Source organism: Lissotriton helveticus, chromosome 5_1 (assembly GCF_964261635.1).
Source record: "Lissotriton helveticus chromosome 5_1, aLisHel1.1, whole genome shotgun sequence".
NCBI lineage: Eukaryota > Metazoa > Chordata > Amphibia > Caudata > Salamandridae > Lissotriton > Lissotriton helveticus.
The window spans coordinates 274018178-274044378 of NC_136065.1; the positions used below are offsets into that span (position 1 = coordinate 274018178).

General features: G+C 45.7%; 1 protein-coding gene across 1 annotated transcript in view; it reads right to left on the minus strand.

Annotated features, from left to right (window-relative positions):
* Positions 1-26201, minus strand: part of TNFRSF1B (TNF receptor superfamily member 1B) — a 239739-nt gene that overhangs the window by 56453 nt on the left and 157085 nt on the right. Inside the window, exons 5-7 of the mRNA XM_078642197.1 lie at positions 16076-16169; positions 15761-15981; positions 13336-13413 (exon numbers count right to left, since the gene is read on the minus strand). Of these exons, the coding sequence (XP_078498323.1) occupies positions 13336-13413; positions 15761-15981; positions 16076-16169 (393 nt within the window). The remainder of the gene's footprint in view (positions 1-13335; positions 13414-15760; positions 15982-16075; positions 16170-26201) is intronic.

Genomic DNA, 26201 nt, shown 5'->3' on the forward strand with positions numbered 1-26201 from the left:
ATATGAACCCTTGAAGGTTGGTGATCTTGTCCCTTACAGACTAAGTAACCTTTGAGACAAGTCTCTAATTTCAATACATGAACTTTTCTTGTGACTACCCTTATATGTGTTGTGCTGCTCTGAAAAGAAATTTGGATAAACACTTATTTAAGCAACTGAATAAATTCATATACAATTCGAAAAGACACTTTGGGCTTGATGAAGAGTCTGGTGGTTTATGGTATGCCAGACTCATGGGGGCGCAGCGGTGAGGGTCTCCTGACCGCCCTACTACAATTAGGGTTGTGACCCCATTCCCTTCTCCATCCCAAATAAATGCATTCTTGGCCTGGTTGGTGGGTTGTGGTGCCCTGAGTGAGGTCTGCTTTGTCTGGGTCGATTTTTCTTGTTATGTGTTCAAAGTAAAATACAAAACTGTGATCTTTGATGATAAACAGAAGAGAGAAAACTATCATTTTTTTTATAAATGTCTGCCTATGCAATGATATAATCTGATGTACTAAGATGAAACACTTTTGTATATTAAAGAAAAATACATTTTGAATAATGAAGAGACATCATATTTTACAGTATGTGTCTGTTTGATGCACTATAAAAAATGAAAATGTTTTCATGGGTTGACTTGTGCATGGACTCTAATAGCCAAGCCACACCGCTTGTTCAGCCTGTCCTATTAATTTGCTGGAGCACCCATCTCTATTTGCAATTCAGGCTCAGAAGAAGGTGCCATCAGACACTTGATAAAATGATTTGTAAAAGGCAAGGACTGGAAACAGGGAGCCCTGCCTGCATGCACAGATTTAACAATTCTACCCTTCAATGCTTATTTTAGAAGAGAGGAAGAAGAGTACATACTGTGAAAATATATTTAAAATAAGTGACCCCATGGCAGCAAAACCAGGCTGTTGTGTTGTACATGACCATAGTTCTAAGTTCCCAGGAAGAAATAGCAGGCCCTGTTGGGACAGACAGGGACGTAACTTCATGGGTTGTGATTGGGGTGGGTTTTCTCATCGTTCTCATTTCACTAAGAACGTTTAACTTGTTCAGTTTTTGGAGTGGAAACTTCAATATGTAAGGCTTGAGTCACAAAGGTAACTTACACTTTTGAGCAATTTACTACTTTTTGGCTATTCATAAAGTCGCAGTGTAAACTTACTCCGAAAATGTAGCCTGCAAGTCTCCACCAAATTGAAGGGCCTGGGGGATATTCACAAACTGCATTTTGTAGTACTTTTTATAGTACTACAATAACAGTGCAAATATACTGCAAAATGCTATTCACATGCTGCACTTAAGTACTATTGTTTTGTTTGCACTAGTCTTTTAAAAGAGCAGTTTGTGAATAGCATTTTGTAGTACATCTGTAGTGCTGTTATAGCACTACAACTTCTACTACAAAATGCACTTTGTGAATAGAACCTAATCCCTTCAATTTGGTGGCGACATGCAAGTTACATTTTTGGGGTATATTTACATTTGGATTTTGTGAATAGCTAAAAAGAGGAAAACTTACTCAAAAGTGTAAATTACTCAAAAATGTAAGTGACCTTTGTGAATCAATCAGGCCCATATAGCGACTGGTTTACCAAAAAACTAGTAAATCTGCACCTATAGAAATAGTCTTCGAGTGGGTGCAAATATACAACTTTTTAGAATTCAAAAACATTGGCAGTAGTAGGCTTGGAATGTTGTCCCAGTCTCAGTTTTCCAGGCACACCACTGGCAATTAAACACCCAAAAGGTGATATGGTGAATGGCTACAAATAGTCTAACCAGTAGCAATCGCTTGGAGTAGCATTCCAACCCATCGCTTTTTGCCCACTGTGCCACTCTAGGAAGAGACCCACATGATGCAAATCTGTACTGAAACTGTTACTCATGAAAACATTCCACACTACTTTTTTTGGAGGCAAAATTTGAGATTCACACCCATGAATCTCACTGACTAAGCAACGCCCCTTCCCAGGTGTTATTAACTGGCAAGTTTAAAACCTAAAGGTTGTGTGACCTTGGACTAAAATACAATAGCACCCCATCCTGCACAAACTTCTTTTCCCTGCTCCTTTTATCCAATCCCTCTCTCTTATCAACTTACCATCTAAAATACTTAAGACTATTTTACTTTGTATTAGCTAACCCTAGAAGCCAAGTGGAGCTACACTTCTTTTGTATAGCTTAAACTGGCTAATTCCAGCGGTGATTCCTCCGCTATGGCGAGCAGCAGTAGCAGCTGCAAAACTTGAAAAGTAAAACGATAATAAAGCAAGATTATTAATGTTTTTTTTTCTCCATGCCTTGGAGTCTTGGGGGCGGGGTCTGTAGGATGAAAGGCACAGGGGGAGTGATAGGTGCACTGTTCTCAGTGCGCATGACGATTTGGCCGACCGTCTCAGGCCGGCCAAACCCTCATGCGTACTGAAGCTCTCTCCAACCCAAGCTCTTTTGCTGGGTTGGAGAGAGCAGGCACAGGCTCCCAATCTCCCTAGTAGCACAAATTGAGGGCACTCAGGCCAATATTGAATCTGCTCTCATGTCTGTGAGAGCCTCATCAGGATTGTTCTCAAGGCAGTCTGGGAGCATGTGCCTGCATCCAGAAGAACGGCAATGAGGCAGGATTCAGGTACGTTTTTTTAATTTATTTTATTTTTTGTTTTGCCTCGCTCCCCCTGCCACTTTGCACTGACACCAGCCGTGAAGGCCCAGCGGCCACCTACTGACTCTGCTCGTGCTTGTACCCAAAATTATGTGGTCTCCTGCCGCCTCGCTACCAGCGCGCTGGAAGTGTTGTGGTCACAGTGTTACTAGTGAGCTCTGTTTCCCATCCACAGCTTGTGGGATGCCTTATTTACCTCTGTTAGATTCTGTTTTCTCCTTTGTTCTTTTGTCTGTCTCTCCATTTTTTTATATAATTTGTGTTGTTGCTGAGGTTGCCCAGTTGCGTTGGCTGATGTGTTTTGTTTCTGTGCCACCCCTCTCCTCATTTACTCCCTGCTACTCTGCACTCTCTCGTCCCTTCCACTTTGCACAACATTTTCAGTGTGTTGTGTTGCTGCTGCCTCTCGCCTCCTCACTGTGCCTCGACACAAACCTCTGATGGAGCAAGGACTCGTGAAAAAGAGACTTGCTCGGACGCAATCCTCTCATATAAACCCGTAACTAAGTATTAATAATTTTTGTTGTACTAATTTTGTACAAAATTCTAGATTTTCTAGAAAAGGGGAAGCTTTCCTATGTGTTTTACTAACAAGTAACGCAAGTGTGACTAAAGATGGCTGCTAACGCGGGAAAATAAACTGCGCATGCGTCAGCTGCATGACGTCTTAACGATTGGAGGGAAAATTCTGCTCTGGAGGGAAAATTCTGCTTCTGAGCAATAACACTTCAAATGGCCGCTTGAAACTCATGTGCCAAGCATCTGCCTCGCTGAAACTAAAACGAGTTATATACTAAATGCTAATGCAAATATAGTCTTTATAAGTAAATGGGAATAGAGTAGAGATAGGTGGTATACAGTGAAATAATTTTATTTTGAAAGTAATATTTGTTCTCTTGACCTTTCTATTAGTTCGTGTTTGGGCCTAACAAGAGTACTAAAGTCTGCAAACCACGTGGGGTGAGCCGCATGCGCGGAAGGGACAACTCTGAAACAGTGACCTCAAGTCTTGGGACCAGGCCAAGGACACTTTCTCTACATGTCCTGGCAACCAGCTGAACATCCTGAACATTCAATAGACAACTGTGAAAATGTTATACATTGTTGTTGTTACATTATGAACATGGATGGGAAACAAAGCTTGGGAGAAACAAATTAATGGCCGGGAACATAAGACTTTTTTTTTTTAAAATATTTTTATTAACACTGCAACATGACATCGGCAATTACAGTAATTGTTACGCATTATCCTTATCACAATGCAAGCCGTATGTAAATAGTCCTGTACAGTATATATGACATTGCAGTTTTTATTTTACATAACTCCCTTGTAACTCAAAATCCCCACCTCCCTCAACTTCCCTAGCACTTTTCAAGTTGATCACATGTAATACGTTTTACCTTGTTCGCGTTGCTCAATTCTGTTATACTCATTATACTCATTATACCTCCCGCCACCTTACTCCCATGCCAGTATTAGCCGTCTCTACATTATAGGCGTCTGCACCCTTCCATGTGCGTCCATCGCAGGATTTTGCGGGTGTAATGGTGATAAGGAGAGCCACAAGGAGGGCCAAGGGAAGGAAGGGACAGGGCAGTGTGGGGGGGGGGGGGGGGGTGAAGTACTCCCAGAGTTATCCTGTAACACAGTATGGGCCCAGTCTCAACTAGAGGCCAGCGTCTTCGGCCCTACATCGGGGGCAAGTGTCTGCCGTTTTGGGGAACATGACATGTAGCCGGTGGGGAGTTAGATATGCTCTATGTACAATCATTAATTGGATCAATTTAAATTTTGGGTTCCGTGACACCTTTTTAGGAAACTTCAGGACCTTCTCCCATTCCTTGTCTCTAAGTGCCCAGCCTACGTCTCTCTCCCAGCGTTTGCGGGTGGGTTGGAGTGATATTGCCCTGCCAGCTCTAATGCTACTCATTAGCCATTTTGTTAAGTGACTGCCTGTCCCCATTAAATACAGCATTGCAAGTAGGAAGTTTGTGGGCGGTTCTGTGCCGGCTGGCGCCCAAGTCGTAGAGTTATAGCGTGTGACTCGTGCATGTAATAAGAATAACATTCCGGTGGTTTGATGAGTACGTGCGAAATCTGCATGCGTCATGAGGGTTCCATCTACAAAAAGGTCCCCTAGTTGCATAATGCCTGCATCATGCCATGGTCTGAGTTCGCGTACTGATAGTGTACCCGTCCCAAGGGGGAGTCCCAGTTAAGGAATAGTGGGTGCATAAGAGGTCGCCGCATTCGTGTATTTGACAGCTTTCTTCCAATATCTTATTGCGAGTCTAAGTAAGTGTGGCGCCGAGCTGGGGACTTTAACCTTTGGTAACAATAGTCTGTGTATAATACTGCTATCCCTATTGGACTCAGACATATCTAGCTCGTGGAGGTTACGGCCCGCCAGCCAGTAGGCCAGCCACTGAAGTTGACATGCGTACCCATACGCAGTCATATCCGGGACCCCCATACCACCTTGAGCGGTCGGCAGCTGTAGCTTGGCGAGACTGACACGTCGTCTACCCGACGCCCATATCTGTTCCGTCAATAGTGTGTTCAGTGCTTTGAAAAAGCGCTTTGGGATTAGGAGTGGTATCTTCGTAAAGAAATATACCATTCGGGGCAGCACTACCATCTTTGAGATTGCCACTCTCCCTGCTATAGACAGTGGCAACGTATTCCAGAACTGCACTTGCCTCATAAGGGTATTGAGTGCCTTCCCCAAATTACCGTCCAGGAGATCCTGGTCATCCCGATATATTTGTATCCCCAGGTATTTAAACGTTATGGGGGCCATCTGGAACCCATACGGGGGGAACTGTATTTGAGTGTCCCTCAAAGTGGTGCTGAAACAGTAGCCGTACGATTTAGTTTCATTGATCGTAAGGCCAGATATTACTCGGAAATCATGAAATATCTCCGGCAGAGGGTCATGGCAGTCCGACATATTCTTTAAATATAGTATTATATCGTCTGCGTAGGCTGATACTATGTGCGACACTGAGTTTCTCGTTATCCCCTCTGTATGGCTAGAGTCCTAAGCTTATGTAGTAGAGGCTCTAAAGCTAAAATGAACAGCAGGGGCGAAAGTGGACAGCATTGTCGTGCGCCTTTAGCTATCTGGAATTGTCCGGAGACACAATTGTTAGTGCGAACACGCGCCGTTGGATGTAGATACAGTAAGTTTACCCAAGCTATATATTCGGGCGGTATTCCAAATTTATTCAGGGCTGCAAACATATAATCCCATCTCAGGGAATCAAAAGCCTGCTTTAGATCTAAAGAAATACACCCCTCTGCACTGTTCTTCGCCCTCTCATGTAGCATTATCTGGCTTAATCTCCTCAGATTCAGTGCCGTACTCCGTCCGGGTATGAAACCACACTGGTCAGAGTTTATAAGCGTTAGTATATATTGGGCTAGTCTTGCCACTAATATCTTGCTAAGGATTTTGTAGTCCGTGTTCAGAAGTGACAACGGTCTGTAATTTGCCAGTTGTAGTCCGTCCCTACCAGGCTTTAAAAGGGAGACTATCAGTGCCTGTAGCGTCGAGGGTGGTAAAGTACTGGATTCCATCTATTCCCGATAGAGGATGTGTAATTGCGGGGTTAGTATGTCTATAAATGCCACATAGAACTCGGCTGGTAAGCTGTCAGTCCCGGGGATTTTGTTCCGTGGCAGTGCTCTAATTGCCTGCCTGATTTCAGCGATCGCGATGGGTCACGCCAGGTCATCTCGTTGTACTGTCGTTAGCTGAGGGATAGGTAGGTCAGCCATGAAGGACTCAAACTCCGTGTCCGACATCGCCGTGGGTGGTCCATATAGTGCCGTGTAATAGTCTTGGAATGTGGCGTTTATGTCTAGTTGTATCCGAACCGTCGTCCCATGCCAATCATTTACCTCTACTATAGGGGTGCCCACAGGTGCGTTGCGCACTAAGCGTGCTAGTAAAGGTCCCGACCTATCAGCCTGTGTGTGTTGCCTGCTCGTATATTCTCTATAGTCAATTACCCTCAGTTCCTCTAGTAATTCTGCGTGTTGGATATGGGCCTCTTGAAGTTGTGTGAGATGGTCATTCGTACCCGCTGCCTCACTTTCCAGCATCGCTAGTTTGCCCTCTACCTCCCTAAACCCTTCCACTACTGAGTGTTTGATGCCCACCTTTGTACCCATCGCCACCCAGCGTATGGTCGCCTTAAAAGCATCCCACTCTATCTGCCTGGAACTAGCCGAGTTCGTGTTTTCAGTAAAAAACTTTGTGATGGCGTCTGACAGTGTGGACCTGAAAACTGAATCCTTCAGCAACCCCGGCGGTAGGCGCCATGTCGGTATCGGAGTCGGAATCCTTCCCCACTGCATTGTTAGTTCTACCGGGTTATGGTCAGATAGCGTCTTCCCCATGTGAGTGGCAGATTCAATTGACCCCAACAGAGTATTAGAGCAGAAGATGCGATCTATTCTGGTGTGTAACTTGTGGGGTGGGGAGTAAAACGTGTACTCTCTGTGGTGTGTATGCTTGATCCTCCAAACATCCCTCATGTCCCAGCTGACTGCCCAGTGTGCTAGTGCTTCCGCCTGTTTCCTGCTATCCGTTGCGTGTAGGGGGGGGTGGGACCTGTCAAGAGAGATCCAGAACCGCGTTGTAGTCCCCTCCTATTATCCAGTCGTGTTCCGACCAGTCTGATAGCACTCCGCTGAGAGTAGCAAGGAACTTCGACTGTTCTGTGTTAGGTGCATATATACAGCTAGTACTATAAAGGATACGTCCAAAATTCCTCTTACAAACACATATCTCCCCCCTTTATCAATCCGCTGCTCTATCACTTTGAAGGGGACAGAATTTTTGAGCCAGATAGCTGCCCCCCGGGAAAACGCCGAGTAGACGGTGGCAAACAGTTGGCCTTTCCACTTCTTATGCAGTTTCGCACCCTCTGACCCATTGAGATGGGTATCCTGCAAATATGCTATTGACACCTGCCTTCTGTTCAATTGCGCTAAAATTCTGTGCCTCTTATGCACTGATCCCATGCCCCGCACATTCCAAGTGCAGATCTTGTATGTGTTAGGAGCAGTCATGGCAGTGGGGAGCTGTAGTGTGTGGCAAACCCAGTACAACCTGTATGCTAGTCATCTCTATGCATGTTTCAAGTGCCTTAACTGTGCTAAATTCCCCAACCTTAAGGTCCCCATCTGAAAAAAGTTGAGGACCAAACATCATCACCCAACGTGGGTAACAACTAAACCTCTGTGTGCCTTCGCCTGAGGGGTGGTGAGCCCGGTTACTCACACACAAGAGCTGTGTATTGAAGGACTTCACATTACACCCTGTTAATAATGTACCCTGTTCCATCCGTATCCATCTCCGCAGATTAAATCAGATGTTCATATACATTACCAATCGACACCTTCAACCTGAACAGTCAAAATTCGTTCGCCATTTGTGCCGTTATGCGTGGAAACAATTGCACGCTAGCGTCCGATTCTGACACCTCCGTATGAGATGCAGACCGGCTGTCCATGTCTGGCTTGTCTCGGGCATCGTGGGCTGCTAGTGCGGTCATCGTCAACAACACTGTTTCCGTGTTCATCTCCTCCTCGATCGGCGACTTTTCCCCGCTCGTGCTGGGCTTCACGCCTGCATTGACCCCTGTGTCCGGCATCTGGTCCGTTCGGCGTGGGGGCTTTCCCCCTGCTCGCCCATCATGGGGCCCTGTGAGGGGTTGGGCGGAAGCGTTACTTTCATCCATTCCGATGCTTCCTCAGGGGTGTCGAAAAAATAGGTTTTGTGTCCGTGCATTATTTTTAGACGCGCCGGGAAAAGAAGGGCGTATTTCAGGTTACGTTCCCGGAGCGTTCTTTACCCTCCCAGAAAGGTCGATCTGGCTTTCTGTACCGCTGGAGTGAAATCCGGGTATATCGAAATCGTCCTATTTTCGTATTGCAAAGGAGCGTTCTCTCTAGCTGCCGTTAGGATCGAGTCTCTGTCCTTATAATGTAGTAAACGCACAATCAAAGAGGCGTGGAGGTGCACCCGGTCTGGGCGGTCTTGGGGGTACTCTATGCGTACGTTCCACACTGTAGAGCGGTGTGAGTGCCTCCGGTGTCACTACTGACTTCAGCCAATCTTCTACGAACTGTGTGGGGTTCAACCCCTCGCTGCGTTCTGGAACACCCAGGATGCGGACATTATTGCGGCGCGAGCGACCTTCCCGTCGTCCACTCTGTCTCTCAGACCTCTGAGCTGACGTTTCATCTCCTCTATGCGCGTGGAATGTGCAGTTTGTTGGGGAATCAAATCATCAAGGGCAAGCTTGTGTTCAGTGACTCTCTCAGCCAGCTTGCTGTGGTCAGCCTTCAGGATGGACAGCCCTGTGGACATCACATCCATCTGCTTTTCCAGCGCCTCCTTGGAGGCCCTGATTTCTGTCAATATTAAGTCCAACTTGGCCTCCTGGGAGTCCGTGCCCGTTGGCGGTACCACTTCATTATTTGAGGAGGCCAGAGGGTCCTCAGAGCCGGTAGACTGCATTGTGTTATTCGCCACTGGGTCCAGCTGCTTGAGTCTGCGCCCCATGCCGCAACCCCGGACTTGTGGCTCGGTTGTTTCCCAAAGGCATGTGTCTACTTCCTCGTTGTCGCCAGCACTCTCCGTTCACCAGCCCAGGGGACCAAGGACGTATGCCGCTGTCTCAGGGTGAGGCACCGCCCGGCTGCATTCAGTGAGTCGCTGGAGTGCGCCCTTGCGTATGCCTCGCTGCACTCCACGTTGTGCAAATGTGGCCTAGATACCGTTCATGTGCCTCACTTACTGAAGGTGCCCCTCCGCAGCAGGGGGGTGGGGGAAACCCTCTCGCAGCCCCAGCCGCCTCCAGCGAATGTGCCTCTACCACCGTTCGTTGCACAGCTATACGTGTGTGCCACTGTCCTTTTCCTTTATCAAACCAGTGTGTAGTCCTTCCTCGTCAGCGCCGGGCAAGTATCTCCCCTGCCTTCCAGCAGACCCCTTACAGTGTCCAGGGGTCGTCTGCGGCGTCGCAGGAGGCAGTCTCCTCAGTGTCTGCTACCACACCTTAGGACTGTGTGTGTGACCGGGGCAGGGCATCTCCCTCGATAATGCCAGGTATCCCTCTATTCGAATCTGGCGCCACCCCAGGTCGTCTGCACTCGGCAAGAGAGCAATGTACCCTCCGAGGGCTATGCCTCCAGTCCACTCCTCTTAGCAGTGTTCAAAATGGCGCCCTCAGCTACTCGCAGAAATCGCGATGGCCATAGCTCAATCTGGGCTCCTCCCTCGTGGACAGCAGCGCTCTCTCCTCGATATATTGCGCTGTTCTTACCCCGGTTCGTACCCCGGGCAGCCCACTCGCTCAGTGTCAGCCTTACTGCCACCGCGTTCCGGTGCCTCGCCCTTACCATGTACTCGGGGCTCCGACCGGCTTTGCAAAGGTGTTCTCGCTCTATGCACTCTCTGTACCGAGTTGGTCTGTGTGAGGGTGACGGGGTGTCCGTTCTGTTGCTCCGGAGCACACCGCAGGCTTCGGTCCGCCTATAGCCAGGCACAGACCTGGCGCCGCTCCGCTTACAGCTCTCCGTCCGGCTCCTCCTCTCACTGTGGGCTGTGGCGTCTCTCGCGCGGCAAGGCCTTACCACCGCGCTGTCCGGACACACTGCTCGGGAGCCTCGGCCGCCACCACATTCAGCCACGCACCTCGCAGCCTCGTCCGGTATCTTTAAAGTGGAGGTGGGAGTCTGTTACAGCTACGGATTACAGGATATTCAGCGTATGTGTAGGGTGTTGGATGGAGCTAGCTCAGTCTACGTCCGCCATGCTCGGCCGGTAGCCACGTCCCCCCGGAACATAAGACAATGCTCTTAAGAAAAAGTATTAAAACTTAGCATGGTGTGAAGATCATTCCCTCAGCCCATCCAATCAGAATAAAGATTTTCATAAGGTTGAAACATTTGGGGGTGGTACATGCCCTTAGAAAAAGTATAATTGGGCTAGTTAATTAGTTTAGACTCAGCTGGCAGCCGCAGTCAGAGCTCTGAGAGGTGGAGATGCTGTCTGAATGCTGATCGAAATCCTAGAGAAGTAGTCTTAGAAAATTAAAGGCTAGAAGAAGACCACGGAAGACTCGAGGAGGTAATAGAATTAGAAGAAGATTGCGGAAGAATAGAGGAGATAATAGAATTAGTAGAAGGGCGCGGAAGACTCGAAGAGGAAGTTAGTGTCAGAGAGGGGTGAGACGGTGGCGTCGAATCCAGAAGAGGTCATCTATCCTGTCTGAAAACCTGTCCTGAATTCCTTTTTATCACCTGAATCCTTCCAGAGACTCATTAACTCTTGGCCAGAGGGTTCTGATTTCACACCATCCTAGGCAAATATAAATTAGTATATTGTTTCAATGTGCTTCTCTCTCTGTCCTCTTTTTCCTGAGGTACTCGTTATTGCTAAAATGTCATACTAAAGTTCGGTATATTGATCATACTTCCTTGGAAGGATGGAATTAACACTGTAATTTGTTTTGCTCTTATGAATAACTTCATAAACATTTACAAAGGCACCTGAGAGTGTGATTATTCTATGAGATAACAAAGTAAATGAGCATCTGTCATAATCATCAACTCTGATCAACTAAAATAGATCTGTTAGTCATAAATAGGGCTTATATTGGTAAGTGAGTATAAGTATATAAATCGTCTTAGCTCTATAAATTGATCCCCAGCCGTGTTTTAATGGCCTATGTTGGGTATGTGTGTGTGTGTGTATGGGCCCTGATGAGTATTTAGTAATAGATGTCTGCAGGTTGGTAGCCCGCTGGATCACCTTGAACCCTAAATTTGGCAAAAACCACAGCCATAGCTGCTTGGTTGGTTGCTGCTGTGTGGCTTGGGGACGCTCTCGATTCTGGAGTACTTCTCAGTAATAGAGGTACTGAATGAATTGACCTTAGATAAAGAGGTAAGGGTGGATGAGTGTAGGGTGAGTGATACAGCTGGGGTTAGGTGTTAGAGTTTAGGATTAGTGTTTTTTGTATATCTGAATGGTTGTGTAAAAGTTAATGCTGTTACTAGGCCAACCACGTGAAATTCAATGGTCTGAATGCTTGAGCTGTAGGAAGTGTTGAACTATAATTGGCGGGCTGTTCAAAGGATAGTACTGGGATGTTTGAAGCCTACGCTAAGATGAAGTTGACTGTGTGAAGTTCAGTCCTTTGAAGACATGGAGTTTTATGGAGCATGGTCCTATGATGAGGTGGATGTAGCAAAAGCAACACTATGATGAGGTGGTCCAAAAGAAGAACTGCTGTATAATTCGATGGCCACTGAAAAGTGTAGCACTATGATTAGTGGAGGAGTGTGGCTCACTGATTAGAGCGGCAGACCCTGATGCAGAGGTCTGGCCTGGGACCAGGGTTCAATTCCCGTCGCGGCAGGGTCTTGTGCTCAAATGTCCATGGACTCGATAATTCTCGGCGCGGTGCCTACTCTAATCATGGGGTCCCACGCTGCAACTCTGGGCAATAGCTTGCTTAGTCTCCACACCGGCCCTAATCGCTAAGGATGCCTGGCTTCACCAGGGGGGTGCCCAGGAGTTGGGTGCCTCACAGGAACAGGCCAAGACGGGTTCCTCAGCGGTTTATTCAGCACGGGGACACACTGGTAAGTGTAACCATGCGCTTTATAAGCTTCAGAATTACAATTATTTTTTATTAGGTGGTCTTTAGAAAGAACTAGAATAAAATGAAGGGACCTGCACAAAGTAGAGTTCTGGGATTATGGGGCCGGTTTAACGCCCTGTATTAAGCTTAGTCAGGCTTTGCACTATGCCGTACTATGATTATGTGGCTGTATGCAGTGCAGTATTGTGCTCTCGTGGTCCTTGCTTTTCTGGGATATAGAAAGTAGAGTGTCATGATTAGGTGGCTCTTATAAAGTACTGTAAAGTGGCTAGGGTTGTGTACTCTGTAGGGTGTTCATTGATATGATTAGGTAGATGTATGCAGAGCAGTGCTGTGATTTTGAACTCTTTACTAAACAATGATTGACTGGGATACAGGAAGGACATTAATAGGTGATCTGCAAGATCTACTGTAATATTATTAGGGAGGCAGTAGGAAGTGGAGGGCTCTGGTCGGGTGACTGTATGAAGGGCGCTCTATGATTTAATAAACTAAGATCAAGTGGGACATGTTAAGTGCTGTACTATGCTTTGGTGGGCATCCTGCAGGTGATGAGCAGCAAGGTGTCCTCGGGGAAGTATCTCTGCTAGCCAGGCCTGCAGAGAGGAAGAGTAGGTGTGAGCAAATGATGTGGCAGCCTTTGTTGGGATCAATTGGCCGGAAAGAGGAACCAAGGCCCTGGGGAAGTCGTGGAATCCTTTAGGATGACAAATGATAGACAGTGTCATCTTGGTCACTGAGTTCAGAAAAGACCTTCTGGAAGTGGGAGGAAGGGGAGGGCGGTACTCCAGGATGGGCAGATATGCATTTGTGAAGGAAAAGCCAAAAATAGATATTCACCGCAAACGTTATACAACATAAAGGAAAAAAATCTTTTACGCCTTTTAGACCAAGTCCATTGTCTGTGGAATTTGTTCACTGTGAGGATACATATTTCAAGTTTATAATGCAGACAAAAATTCATATCTGAAAAAATACATATAAAGTCTTACGTGCTTTCCTAGATGCAAAGAGAAATGCAATTCCTGCGAGTCCCACCATGGCAAACAGTACCCCACCACAGATAATACCTAAGGAAAAATATAAATAAATATCATAGAACACAGAGGATTTAGTGGCTGCTGCACAAAACATCCTAAATAAAAAGACATCTACATGCTTATTTGTGGTAAAGTTGATGATTAACAGTGTGGGAATTAGTGATTCTGTCTGACAAGCTGTGCAAAGTTTATATTAAACGTGCCTATTTGTTAGTGTGTGCAAGAGGTCTTATTCAGGGTCCCACCGTCTTAAGGGCACCCCACCATGTAATGGACCTTGAATTATCAGGGGCATACTAAGGCCTGTGTGCACAAACGCTAGATTAGCATTATTCTAAGCCAAACAAAAAGTCAGAATACCAGTTTCACATGTAGTTGGCACTCAGGGCCGGCGTAGACACCTGTTTGCCATGCAAGGGTAATTCCTGTCCCATTACCCCCCCCCAATCAAATAATAAAAGGCATGTCTGAGAGACACCTGGCTTCAGTCTCCATTGGGGTCCCCTAAGGTCACCCGTGTGTTGTGAACATGTGGAATGACAGGAGTCTCTTTATCTGCTCTTGCTATAACAGTGCGCATGGATGTACGAGGTGAGTAGCAGGTGTGAGTCTATGGAGGTAGAGTACTGTATACTTTGGAGACCAAAAATGACTGCCTGCACTTTTTGAGACATTTCAGACAGTTCTGTACCGCCAGCTTTGAAAGTCTTACATGTTGGAAGCACAAAGGCCACATCTATGAATTTAGCTGGGAGAGAAGGACAGATTGGCATGGTCTAAGATTTCTAACTGAGCCTTATTGCTCAGTTACCTTGAAAGTATTGTCCATGTGGAAATCTACCCTATCCCAGGAGAAACTCCAACTAGATGAAGTAAATTTCCAAACACATTATCAGCTTGTGGAAGGGAGAGGTGCGGCATCCATTACACGAATAGTCATGTCTGCTCAATGTTCTGTTATGCAGATCTGTAAAGCGCACTATTACCCAGTAGGGTATCATGGCACAGAGCAGCTGTGAGTCTAGGCAAACCTAGGCAGATGGGTGTTATTGTAATTTAAAGGATGCGCTGACAAATGATCAAGCACTGGAATATGACTTACTTACATGTATGTTAGGCATTGCTGGAATAAACGCTAGCTAAAAAGATATTACTGAGACATTGATGATTCTGGTGATAATGCACAGGTTGTTGATGGGTTGACACACTGCTGAGTATACTCATTTCTCAAAGGATCATTCATTGGCCGGTTACATATAATTAACATATAATTTCCTTCAACACAGATCGTTTTTGTGTTGTTTCGTTCTTCTTGTGTACTGTAAGGAGTTGTGGGTGTTTTTATCACTTTCGTCTCTTCATCCTCATTTCCCTGTCCTGTTTCATTGAAATCTCACTGCGCTGAATATTTGTGTTTCTCACTACTAGAGACGTTGCTTTCTTCTTTGTGTACTAAAAGGGGTTTTGAGCTTACTTGTGTGCCAATGAATTCTTCTTACTTTTTAATAACAGGGTTTGAATACGTTTTTGGAGTTAGAAAAGTATTGCTCTTATTTCTCGACGACTTGAGATGTCTTACATTAAGAGTAGTATTTAAATTCAATGTATCTATCAATTAAAACATTCATTCCAACCTTGCATAAGATACGATGCACTTCTGCAATTCAGGAAGTACCTCAAGACCTGGCTCTTCGACTGAACCTCAGACCCCTCGTCCCCCCACTCAGCGCCTTGAGACCCTTACGAGTGAGGAGTTGCGCTTTACAAGGAACTTGATTTATTGAACTCACTTGATTGCTACAGTGGCAAAAGCCTCCTGGCTCTTCCCGAATCACGCCTCTTCTTGCGGCTGGCTGTGTAAGTGCTCTATCGTAAATTAGAAGACAGACTAGATATACAAGCATCGTTTTGGGAGCCTAAAAGTTAGAAATATTTTCTGCTACTTACTGTAGGTGGTACCCTACACTATGAAGTTTTGTTTGAAAAAATAAATGCGTTGTGGGCGGGCAGATAACTTCTTCACTCACCCTTCGAGAGATAGAGGTATTAGTGCTAAAAGTAGGACAACGCTTACCCATTATCTAAAAGCACTTTCCATCTTTCAGGCCTTTTGTTTCATACTACGCAGGGTTGAAGACCTTCCCTCTCCAGTGACTACTTCCTGTCTTCAGCCACAAGTGTCCTCAAGCACCAAGACCCCATATTCCTTTCTAAATCCTTGGCATGACTTTGAAACATGAGATAAAGTATGTGTACACTTATCTCAACATCTCTCAAGGCTATCATAAGTTGTTCTTTCATTCATCTAGCTTTTATGTAATTTCTAATTTAGAGCACAACAATAACCCTCTAAAGGAACATTTAAACCTCTGCTTACCTAAGGGGGCAGTTATTTTCCTGGCAGCAACTCTGGCAGGTAACGGGGTCCATATTTCGTCCAATGTTTCTAGATCGTTGAGTTCTGAGACTGGTTTTCCAGCCTCACTGGGACTACGGTCCTTGACTGAGTGAGTGAAGCGGGTGGGAACGGTACCCACCCCGGAGTCTGAGCATATCGCATCATGTGTACTGTCTCCTGGCACAGACAGCGACCTGCATCTACAAGAGAAAAAAATAAACACCAAGTACATTAAATCCTACTGGACAGTCAGTGGGAAGTCTACTTTATCAAACAAGAGGTGCAACAACTTACTTCGTGTGAGGTTTACAGGGTGAGGTGTAGGATTCTTCATCGGAAAATGTGCCCACGGGACAAGGGGAACATACTGTGTTTGAGTTTATTGTACCTGAAAGAATAACCACAGTTTGTAGACAGGTAGACAGAAATATCAACAATGTCTACCAAACACCTAGTCGTATGGCACAATAACTAGGTCAGCAATATCAACTTCCAAAGAAATCCATTGCACAATTTCGATACCACTACATACACAAGATAAGTATATAGAGGTAGATTGACTGATTATTCTTGACTGACAATTTACTTACCGTGAAGATTCTGTGGTAGTTTTGGATTTAATATCATTTGCAGCTCGATATTTGGAACAGATTATTGTAGTCCCCCTCACACCTTCCCAAGCATACTGCCGGGCAGGAAATCAAGGGCCCCAAAAGAGTGCTTGGTGTTGCATTGGCTCTGCAAGTTCTAGCCCCTCAGGTGTGTTAGCTCAACGTGGAAAGTTGTTTTGGGAGGGAAAAAGTTCAAAGAAAAAAGTAAAGAAGGAAATAATACCCATGGAATTTAAATCTATTTTTAGCTTCAGTTCTGAGTAGTAAGGAGAAAGTCAAAAACATATTTTCTCGCTTCACACTAGATAAGAGACACAGGTAGCTGAAATGAAAAAGCGACACTTGGACAAAATATCGAGTTTTTAAAAGCATGAGATAGAAATATCAGGAAAACAATAGAATGATCCAAAAATATCATGATGCAAAATATCGTTGTCAAGAATATTGTTTTTTTAGGTAAGTAATATCGTTGTTAAGAATATCACTGTTTTTAATATAGTTTTTGCTATTATAGTAGTAAAAAATGTTTTTTGATTATTTTAGTGTATTTTAGCCAATTTATTATTTTTATGTGTGATTATTGTTTGTATAATTGTTATTAATTAATTTAAATATAGCTTGTATTTTTAAGTGCTTTAGATTTTTTAATGTAATTTCTAATAGTAATTTATATTGTTCTAGGGAGCTGATGGGGTTTTAGGGGGATGGGTGCAAAGTTAAATAACTTATAACCAATTATTTTTAAATAAGTATGTGATTGATATTAATTTTGTACATATGTCATATTGACTTATTCTAGCTTTATTTTAGGTGCAGGTTGCTAGGTTTGTAGGGTTATAGGGTGGGAAGTTAATTAAGCAATAATTAAATATAATTAGTGAATAATTGTTATTAATATTTGTATTGATTAATAATTATGCATATTGTGTAATAAATATATATTTTAGTTATATTCTAGGTGTGGGCTACTGGTTTGTAGGGATATAGGGTAGGAGCTAATTAAGTAATAATTAAATATAATTTGTTCATAATTTTTATTAATATTTTAATAGATTAATAATGATGTATATTATGTAATAATCATATATTTTAGTTATATTTTAGATGTGGGCTGCTAGGTTTGTCGGGGTATGGGTAGGGTGTTTATTAAGTAATAATTAATTAACAATTAAATATTGCTTTGTAATTGATTACTTAATTGATTATTAGTTATTTAAATTGTGTTATAAGTATTTGTTTTAGTTATATATTAGCTGTAGGCTGCTAGGTTTGAAGGGGTATAGGGTGGGAAATAAATTAAGTAATAACGAATTATCAATTAATTATTAATTATTATTTAATTATGTAATTATTAACTATGTAAATTGTTTTATACTTATTTGTGTTATTTATATTTTAAGTGTGGGCTGCTAGGTTTGTAGAGTTTAAGGTGGGTATTTAATTGAATAATAAATGCTAATTAATTATTAGATTATTTATTAATGTAAATTGTTTAATTGTGTTTTATTTTTAATACATAGTTTTCATGTAAATAATATTGTTTACATTTAGACTCAAATGTTTTTCAAATAAATTATTAGGTAGGGCTATTTAAGTATATAATGTGTTTGAAGTGAATTACATTCCCTACTGTTGCACAGACTGGAGTTTTTAATCCTTCTGAAGTCCAACACTTTCCCTACAGTAGCACAGAGTGGAGTGGGAATAAAAATATGTTACCCTCCGGAGTCCAACGCTTTCCCTACTGTTGTACAGACTGGAGTGGGAATGGTAAATTGAACCCCTACGAACACCTACATATGCATATAGATGTGTTTGTGTGTTTATATAATTATATATTATATATAGTATTAAATATCAGTGGAATTTATTTAATTGACAGTATATTAAATGTATATATTAATATATTTAATATTTACCACATTCAACTTTGTTTATAGTGAACAATTGATATTTTTGTATATCTTTTGATGATATTAGTGTCAACAATATTTTCGTTCTTAGCATTATAAGTATAGGGACACAATATATTGGTAAACAATATTTGTGTCAGGCAATATCGGGGCTCATTATGATGTTGGTCGGAGGTGCATCTGACCAACATCTCTGTGGTTGCAGTACTGACCGACCTCCGGTTGGGGGGCTCGAAACCGCAATCACAACTTGGGGGGAGGGAGAGGCAGGGGAGAAGGGGGCCCTGCTTGGGGCCCCCGAAGCCATTTTCCTACAGGCTTTCCATGTCGTAAAGCCCGACATGGAGAGCCTCTTAGAAACCAACATCATAATCCCGAATGCGGAAGCACTGTCCGTTAGGGATTATGTGCGGCTGGCCAATGGACTCCTTGAGCCTGTTGGAAGCCAGTCGGAATAACCGGCGAGTTTAAACTCCGACTGCCGTCTTTGTAATGAGGCGGTCGGAGATTAAACCTTGGATGTCGGTTGTGAGAAGATGGCCTGGTATATGATGCTCACTAGTTCTAGTGATCACCTTGTACCATGCCAAGCAACCCTTATGGTGCAGGTTGTAAAGTCAACCTTATAGACAAGCTATCCTAGGGGTAGCATGGACTAAGCAGTCTTAGGCTAAACTCTGTAAAGGCATGTGAAGCAACCTGTTTTACCATACACAATCCCTTGAATACCAAATGAAAGGACACCACACAGATATATATTGAAAATATATATAGATTTATTTCTACAAATATCCCTGATACTCTTTATGAGCACAGAAGCAAATGCGTTAAAACAAAACACAGTTTAAATACACAAAAGTTGCAAAATTTTGGATGAGCCCTAGGGGCCACCTAAACCATATACTAAAATAGTGGTATAAGAACCACTATGGGGAAAGTGAAGAGGCCTAGGGCCTGGGGAATCGCTGGAGCTGTTCGGGACTAGCAGTGAAGAAGTCGGGAAAGGCCCGTGGGACTCGGGTGCAGTGCGGAAAGTGCACGCTTTACCAATGCAATGTCAATGGTGCGTAAAAGTTACAAAGTTAGTTATTAAGGAACCTTCCGAGTGACCTAGAAGGATGAAACTTTAGACACAGACACTAGAGGTGTATACCAGTGTGGGAACACCGGCGTTGCTGAGTTACCTCACCCACAGGAAGCGGGTGCACAGGGTCGAAGTAGTGTCGGGTTTCGTCACGCAGGTCGATGGTGCTTGGAGCTGAAGATGCTGCAGGCGGCTCGATGTGAAGAGTTCCGGTGGATCCAAGGGTGGATCTGAAGAGGTGACGACCTGAAAGCAGAGGGGACAATGTTCAAAGTCACTAGCCAGTGACTACCGTGGAACCAGCGTGGAACCAGGCGATGTCGGGTGCAAACAGGTGATGTTGTGTAGCTTCTCTCTGCAGCCACGTGGACACGAGGGGTCGAGGACGTCCAGGAGTCGGTCACGAGCTGTCCCACGCAGGCTTCTCGCTGTTGGCGGTGTCGGCAACTTGATTGGAGCAAACAGGCCTTGGCTAAAGCAAGCCACGCAGGAATCGAAAAAGGCTTGTTACTCGGACCAGCAAGGTCAGAGCAGGTGCTCCTTTTTACAGGAGCGAGGGCAAATCTGGAGCAACCAGACCCGCAGTGTAAGTTGAAGGTTTCGTCGCCAAGATGGCCGCTAGCCACGTGGCAAGTGGACGGGATGGCGCGTCGAGTGGCTCAGTGCAAAAGGGCCCCACGCAGATCGTGGAGATGCTGGGGGGCTGATCTTCGGTGCAAGGGCTGCTCGAGGTTGGGGCTTCTCAAACCCCAAAGCACAGCGTTGAGGGTGCCTCTGATGCTGCGCAGTTAGCGTTTTGGGGGTCTTCCAAGAGGTCCAGTCCCACGTCTCTCGGTGCCTCCACGGGTCCCTTCTTTGCAGGGACTGTGGATCGGGCTGTGAGAAGTCTGGGAGTCTGGGTCTTGTCAGGCTCTGGGCTCGGGCTCCGGCGGGAGGCGGCGGCAAAGCAGATGTCGAGTTGCTGGTTGGTGCCTGTGTTCACAGGGTGGTCACTCCTTGGCCACAAGGGAGATTCTCTTCCGTCTTCTGTGCAGCAGAATGTCGAAGTCCAGTCTTCTTCTGTATTTCAAGTTGATTCAGGATGATCTGAAGTCTCAGGACACAGCTCCCACTCTTATTCGAATCTGGGGGGCCGGATCACCTACTAGGTCCCTCCTCTGGGTGGAACCAGGAAGGGGGGTGGTTACACCCCCTTTCCTTTGTCCAGTTTCACGCCAGGACTGGGGCTGGAAAGCCCCAGCACCGGTTTGAACTGGCCTATGCACAGGGACACCTTGTGTGCCCCAGGCATGTCTGATTCTATTCAGCCCTGTCCTACCCAATACACAAAATCCTGTCTGGAGTGGTGCTAGCACCTCCCCAGGCAGGAAACCCTTTGTCCAAGCTGCCCTCGCTGGAAGGACTCCCAGCAGCAGGAGGTCAGACTTGTGTCTGTGGTGGCAGCATCCATTTTGTGATGCTAAGGCTCTGTTTAACTTTAACCGGGGTTCAGGCTAGGTACATGTCGTGTCCCTCTAGAAGGGTGGAATGCTACCCCCGTCGCCAGAACTGGCGAGGGGGTAGTATTCCAATTCGTATGACACCTTACTCGACATGTTTTGATAAAGCCAAACCCAAGATAGCATTTAACCGCGAGGTTCATAATGCACTTAAGAGTATATGGTATGGCAATATCATGAAACAGCTAAAGGACATGGTTCCGAAAGCTGCAGACAGGCTCAGCTCATGCCAGAGCACCATCTCACATATTTCCAAGCACTCTGCCTCCAGGATTGATGAGGCCTTCCATAGGAGTGACTGATAGGAACATATGTGTCCATTTTAGGTTAGGTATAGGCATACTACACCTAAGTAAGGGGTGGTTACACCGACTTACCCCAGCTGAGTGATCAGCCAGTTGTGTCAAATATGGAGGCCAGGCCAGGGGTGGCACAATACATGCTGCAGCCCCTGGTAGGCCTTGGAAGCACCTATGCCCTGGGTACCTGGGTACACTGTTACAGGGGCCAATAAGGTGAACCAGTTCCAATTTCGTTATGCACCTAAAGTACATGGGTAACAATTTAGAGAGAGAACAGCAGGCTGTGGGTCTGATTAGCAGGCCCACAGCCACATTAAGTCATAAACCAGTGAAGCAAAAAGCAAAAATTTGGGGTGATCATAGGATAGCAGACCCTACTCTCCTACACAACCCCCCCCCAAACGCAGGGACATTAGACTAACCTTGACTAGTTGTGTCTTCATGTTCTAAGTGGAAGTACCTGGAGAGACCATCTGCATTACCACGGTCAGTCCCTGGGCGGTGCTCCACTGTAAAGTCCATCCCCTGTAGGGAAATGGACCACCTGAGCAGTTTGGGGTTTTCACCCTTCATCTGATTAAGCCATAAGAGGGGCTTATGGTCGGTCTGAATCTTGAAGTGAGTGCCAAACAAGTATGGTCTCAGCTTCTTCAGGGCCCACACCACAGCAAAGGCCTCCCTCTCAATGGCTGACCAACGTTTCTCTCTGGGGGTCAGCCTTCTGCTAATGAAAGCAATGGGCTGGTCTTGACCATCTACATTAAGTTGTGAAAGCAAAGCTCCCACTCCCAACTCAGAAGCATCTGTTTGGACAATAAACTCTCTTGAGTAGTCAGGACTCTTCGGGATAGGTGCAGAGAACATGGCCTTCTTCAGGTCATCAAATGCCTTTTGACAGTATTCTGTCCACTGAACCTTTTTGGGCATCTTCTTGGATGTCAGATCATTAAGAGGAGTCACAATGGACCCATAGTTCTTAACAAACTTCCTGTAGTACCCAGTCAGGCCCAAGAAAGCTCTGACCTGAGTCTGGGTAGTTGGAGGAGTCCAGTCCTTTATGGTCTGAATCTTACTCTCCAGTGGTTGAACTTGGCCTCCACCCACAAGGTGGCCCAAGTACACAACCTTACTCTGCCCTATCTGGCACTTGGTTGCCTTGATAGTGAGGCCTGCCTTTTGCAGAGCCTCTAGCACTTCCTTCAGGTGGACCAGGTGATCCTCCCAGGTGGAGCTAAAGACAGCAATATCATCCAGATATGCTGCACAAAAGTCATCCAACCCAGTAAGGACTTGATTCACCAACCTTTGGAAGGTGGCAGGTGCATTTTTCAAACCAAAGGGCATCACCACAAACTGGTAATGCCCACTGGGGGTAGAAAATGCTGTCTTGGCTTTAGACTCCTCAGCTAACCTGATTTGCCAGTAGCCAGCTGTCAAGTCAAATGTGCTCAAATACTTGGCAGAAGCCAATTTGTCTATGAGCTCATCTGCTCTTGGAATTGGGTGTGCATCTGTCCTGGTGACAGCATTGAGTCCTCTGTAATCCACACAGAACCTCATCTCTCTCTTTCCATCTTTGGTGTGAGGTTTGGGGACCAGAACCACTGGGCTAGCCCAGGGGCTCTCTGAAGGCTCAATGACACCTAACTCCAGCATCTTTTGCACCTCAGCCTTGATACAGTCTCTGACATGGTCAGGCTGCCTGTAAATTTTGTTCTTTACAGGAAGACTATCACCAGTGTCCACCACATGGGCACACCAGTTAGTCTGACTGGGTGTCAGGGAGAACATATGTCGATATGACTGCCAAACCTGTCTACAGTCATGTTGCTGATGTTCAGTGAGGCTGCCATCTAAGGCCACACCATCAACTGAGCCATCCTCAGGATTCTGAGTCAGCAGGTCTGGGAGAGGGTCACTCTCTTCCTCCTGCCCCTCATCTGTAGCCATGAGCAAGCCCATGTCTCTCCTGTCAACATATGCTTTCAGCCTGTTAACATGGAGCACCCTGTGGGGGCTCCTTGGAGTTCCAAGGTCCACCAAGTAGGTAACCTCTCCCTTTTTCTCAATGATTGTATGGGGTCCAGCCCATCTGTCTTGGAGTGCTGCTGGGGCCACTGGCTCCAACACCCATACCTTCTGTCCAGGCTGGTACTCAGTCAATACAGCCTTTTGGTCATGCCAGGCTTTCTGTAAGGCCTGGCTAGCCTCAAGGTTTTTGGATGCCTTCTCCATATACTCAGCCATCCTGGAGCGGAGACCAAGTACATAGTCCACTATGTCTTGCTTGGGCTTTTTGAGAGGTAACTCCCATCCTTCCCTCACCAGACATAGGGGTCCTCTTACAGGATGTCCAAACAACAATTCAAAGGGGCTGAAGCCAACTCCTTTTTGTGGGACCTCTCTGTAAGCAAACAGAAGGCAGGGCAGAAGGATATCCCATCTTCGCCTGAGCTTCTCAGGTAATCCTTTGATCATGCCCTTTAGGGTCTTGTTGAATCTCTCAACAAGCCCATTGCATTGTGGATGATAGGGAGTGGTGAACTTATAGTTAACACCACATTCCTTCCACATAGCTGTCAAGTATCCTGACATGAAGTTTGCACCTCTATCAGATACTACCTCCTTAGGGAACCCCACTCTGGAGAAAACTCCAAGTAAGGCCCTGGCCACAACAGGAGCTGTTGTGGTCCTAAGTGGAATTGCCTCTGGGTACCTGGTGGCATGGTCCACCACCACCAGTATGAATCTGTGCCCAGATGCTGTAGGGGGATCCATTGGTCCAACAATGTCAATCCCTACCCTTTCAAAGGGCACCCCCACCACAGGTAGTGGTATTAGGGGGGCCTTTGTGGTACCACCTGCTTTGCCACTTGCTTGGCAGGTTACACAGGAGCGACAAAACTCCTTTGTATCTTCTGACATGTGAGGCCAGTGAAAGTGACAGACAAGTCTGTCCCATGTTTTGTTCTGACCTAGGTGTCCTGCTAAGGGAATATCGTGTGCCAAGGTAAGAAGGAAGCCCCTAAATTGCAGAGGTATGACTAACCTCCTGGTTGTACCAGGCTTGGGGTCTCTAACCTCTGAATAAAGGAGCCCATCATCCCAATAAACCTTATGGGTACCTTGAGCATTCCCAGCAGCCTCAGCAGCAGCCTGCTGTCTGAGGGGTTCAAGAGAAGGACAGGATAACTGAGCCTGCCCCAAGTCTGCCCTAGAAGGTCCCCCTGTCCCCAGAAACTCAACCTGATCAGGTTCAAGCTCTATAGGGACAGTTCCTTCAGGGGTCTCAGAATCATCTTCCTGTGAAGGCTGATCCTCACTTGTAGGCATTTGGGAAGGCACAGCCTTTGCCCTCCTGTTCCTTGTCTTGGAAGGTACTTGGTCCATTGTTCCAGGATCCAAGACCTGAGGTTCAGAGAGGCACTTTTTGGCCTGTGACCTGGTCACAGCAAGGACATGTGATGATATCCCTAACATCTCTGCATGAGTCCTGTACTCAACTTCTGACCATAGAGAGCTCTCCAGGTCATTGCCCAACAAACATTCTACTGGGAGATCAGCACTAACCACAACTCTTTTTAGGCCAGTTACCCCTCCCCAGGAAAAGTTAACAATTGCCACACTATGTGTAGTAGTGACATTGCTGGCATTGGTCACCAGGTAATTATCACCTGGTATGTACTGTCCAGGGTCCACAAAGCTAGACGTCACCATAGTGACACTGGCACATGTGTCCCTGTATGCTTGAGCCACTTTTTCATTAATTACAGGTGTCTGTCTGTACTTGCCCAAAATATTGGGACTGACAGTAGGGGAAAAATCAATCTCCCCTTCACAAATCAGAACAGCCTGTGTGGGTACTCTGACTAGGTCAGAATCTCCATCAGTTCCCAAGGTGATACCCACTACCCCCTTAGTCTGTGGACCAACACTGCCAACTGTACTAGTGGGTGCAGGTGCCTTAGGGGCTGCAGTGTTGGGGGCTCCACCCTTTTTACAATCACTTGTCCAGTGAGTGGTGTTTTTGCAAAAGCTACACCAGGGTTTTCTTTGACCTTCTTTCTTCTTCTTCTTGGAAGTTTGGGACCCACCCTCAGTATTAGTTTGGGGCCCTGTTGAAGACTTCTGGTCTTTAGCTTTCTGCTCCCCACCCGTCTGGTCTGTTTTCTTTTGGTCACCACCCTGGTTCTGGTTCTGGTTCTTTTGCTTAACTCTGGTTCTAACCCATTTGTCTGCCCTCTTTCACAATTCTTGGGGAGAGGTTAGATCTGAGTCAACCAAATGTTGATGCAACTGCTGGTTCTGACAGTTATTTAAAATCTGTACTCTCATAAGCAAATTGTACAATCCTTCATAGTCTGTAACCTTACTTCCCAGTAACCAGCCCTCCAGAGCCTTAGTGGCACATTCAACAAATTCAGACCAGTCCTGAGTCTGTGTCTTCTGGGTGTCTCTGAACATTAACCTGTACTGTTCAGTGGTTAAGCCTAACCCATCAATCAGAGCACTCTTCAGGACCAGGTAGTTTCTAGACTCCCCATCACTAACTGTGAGGAGTCTGTCTCGGCCTCTACCTTCAAAGGAGAGCCACAAGATTGCTGCCCACTGCTCCTGAGGGACCTGCTGTACTTTGCAAGCTCTCTCAAGTGCAGTCATCCACTTGTGGATATCATCCCCAACTTTGTAGGGGGGCACAATCTTACTCAGGTTTCTATTGTCATAGGACCTGTCTTTATCCTTAGGGATAGTGCTGCCACCAGTGGATTCTAATCCACTCTCTCTAGGCTGCCTTGCTCTAGCAAGTTTCTCTTTGGCCAGGGCAACCTCTAACTCTTGCCTCTGGATCCTAAGTTCAGCCTCTCTCATTTTGGCCTCATGTTCCCTTCTCTGAGGGCTAGTAAACTCCCTTCTGGAGTTGCCATGAGAACCTCTAGAAACATGGGAAGTATTGGACTCACCTGAGTGATTCCTCCTCCTCCTATGCTCCTGGTTAAGTCCATTTGGGGGT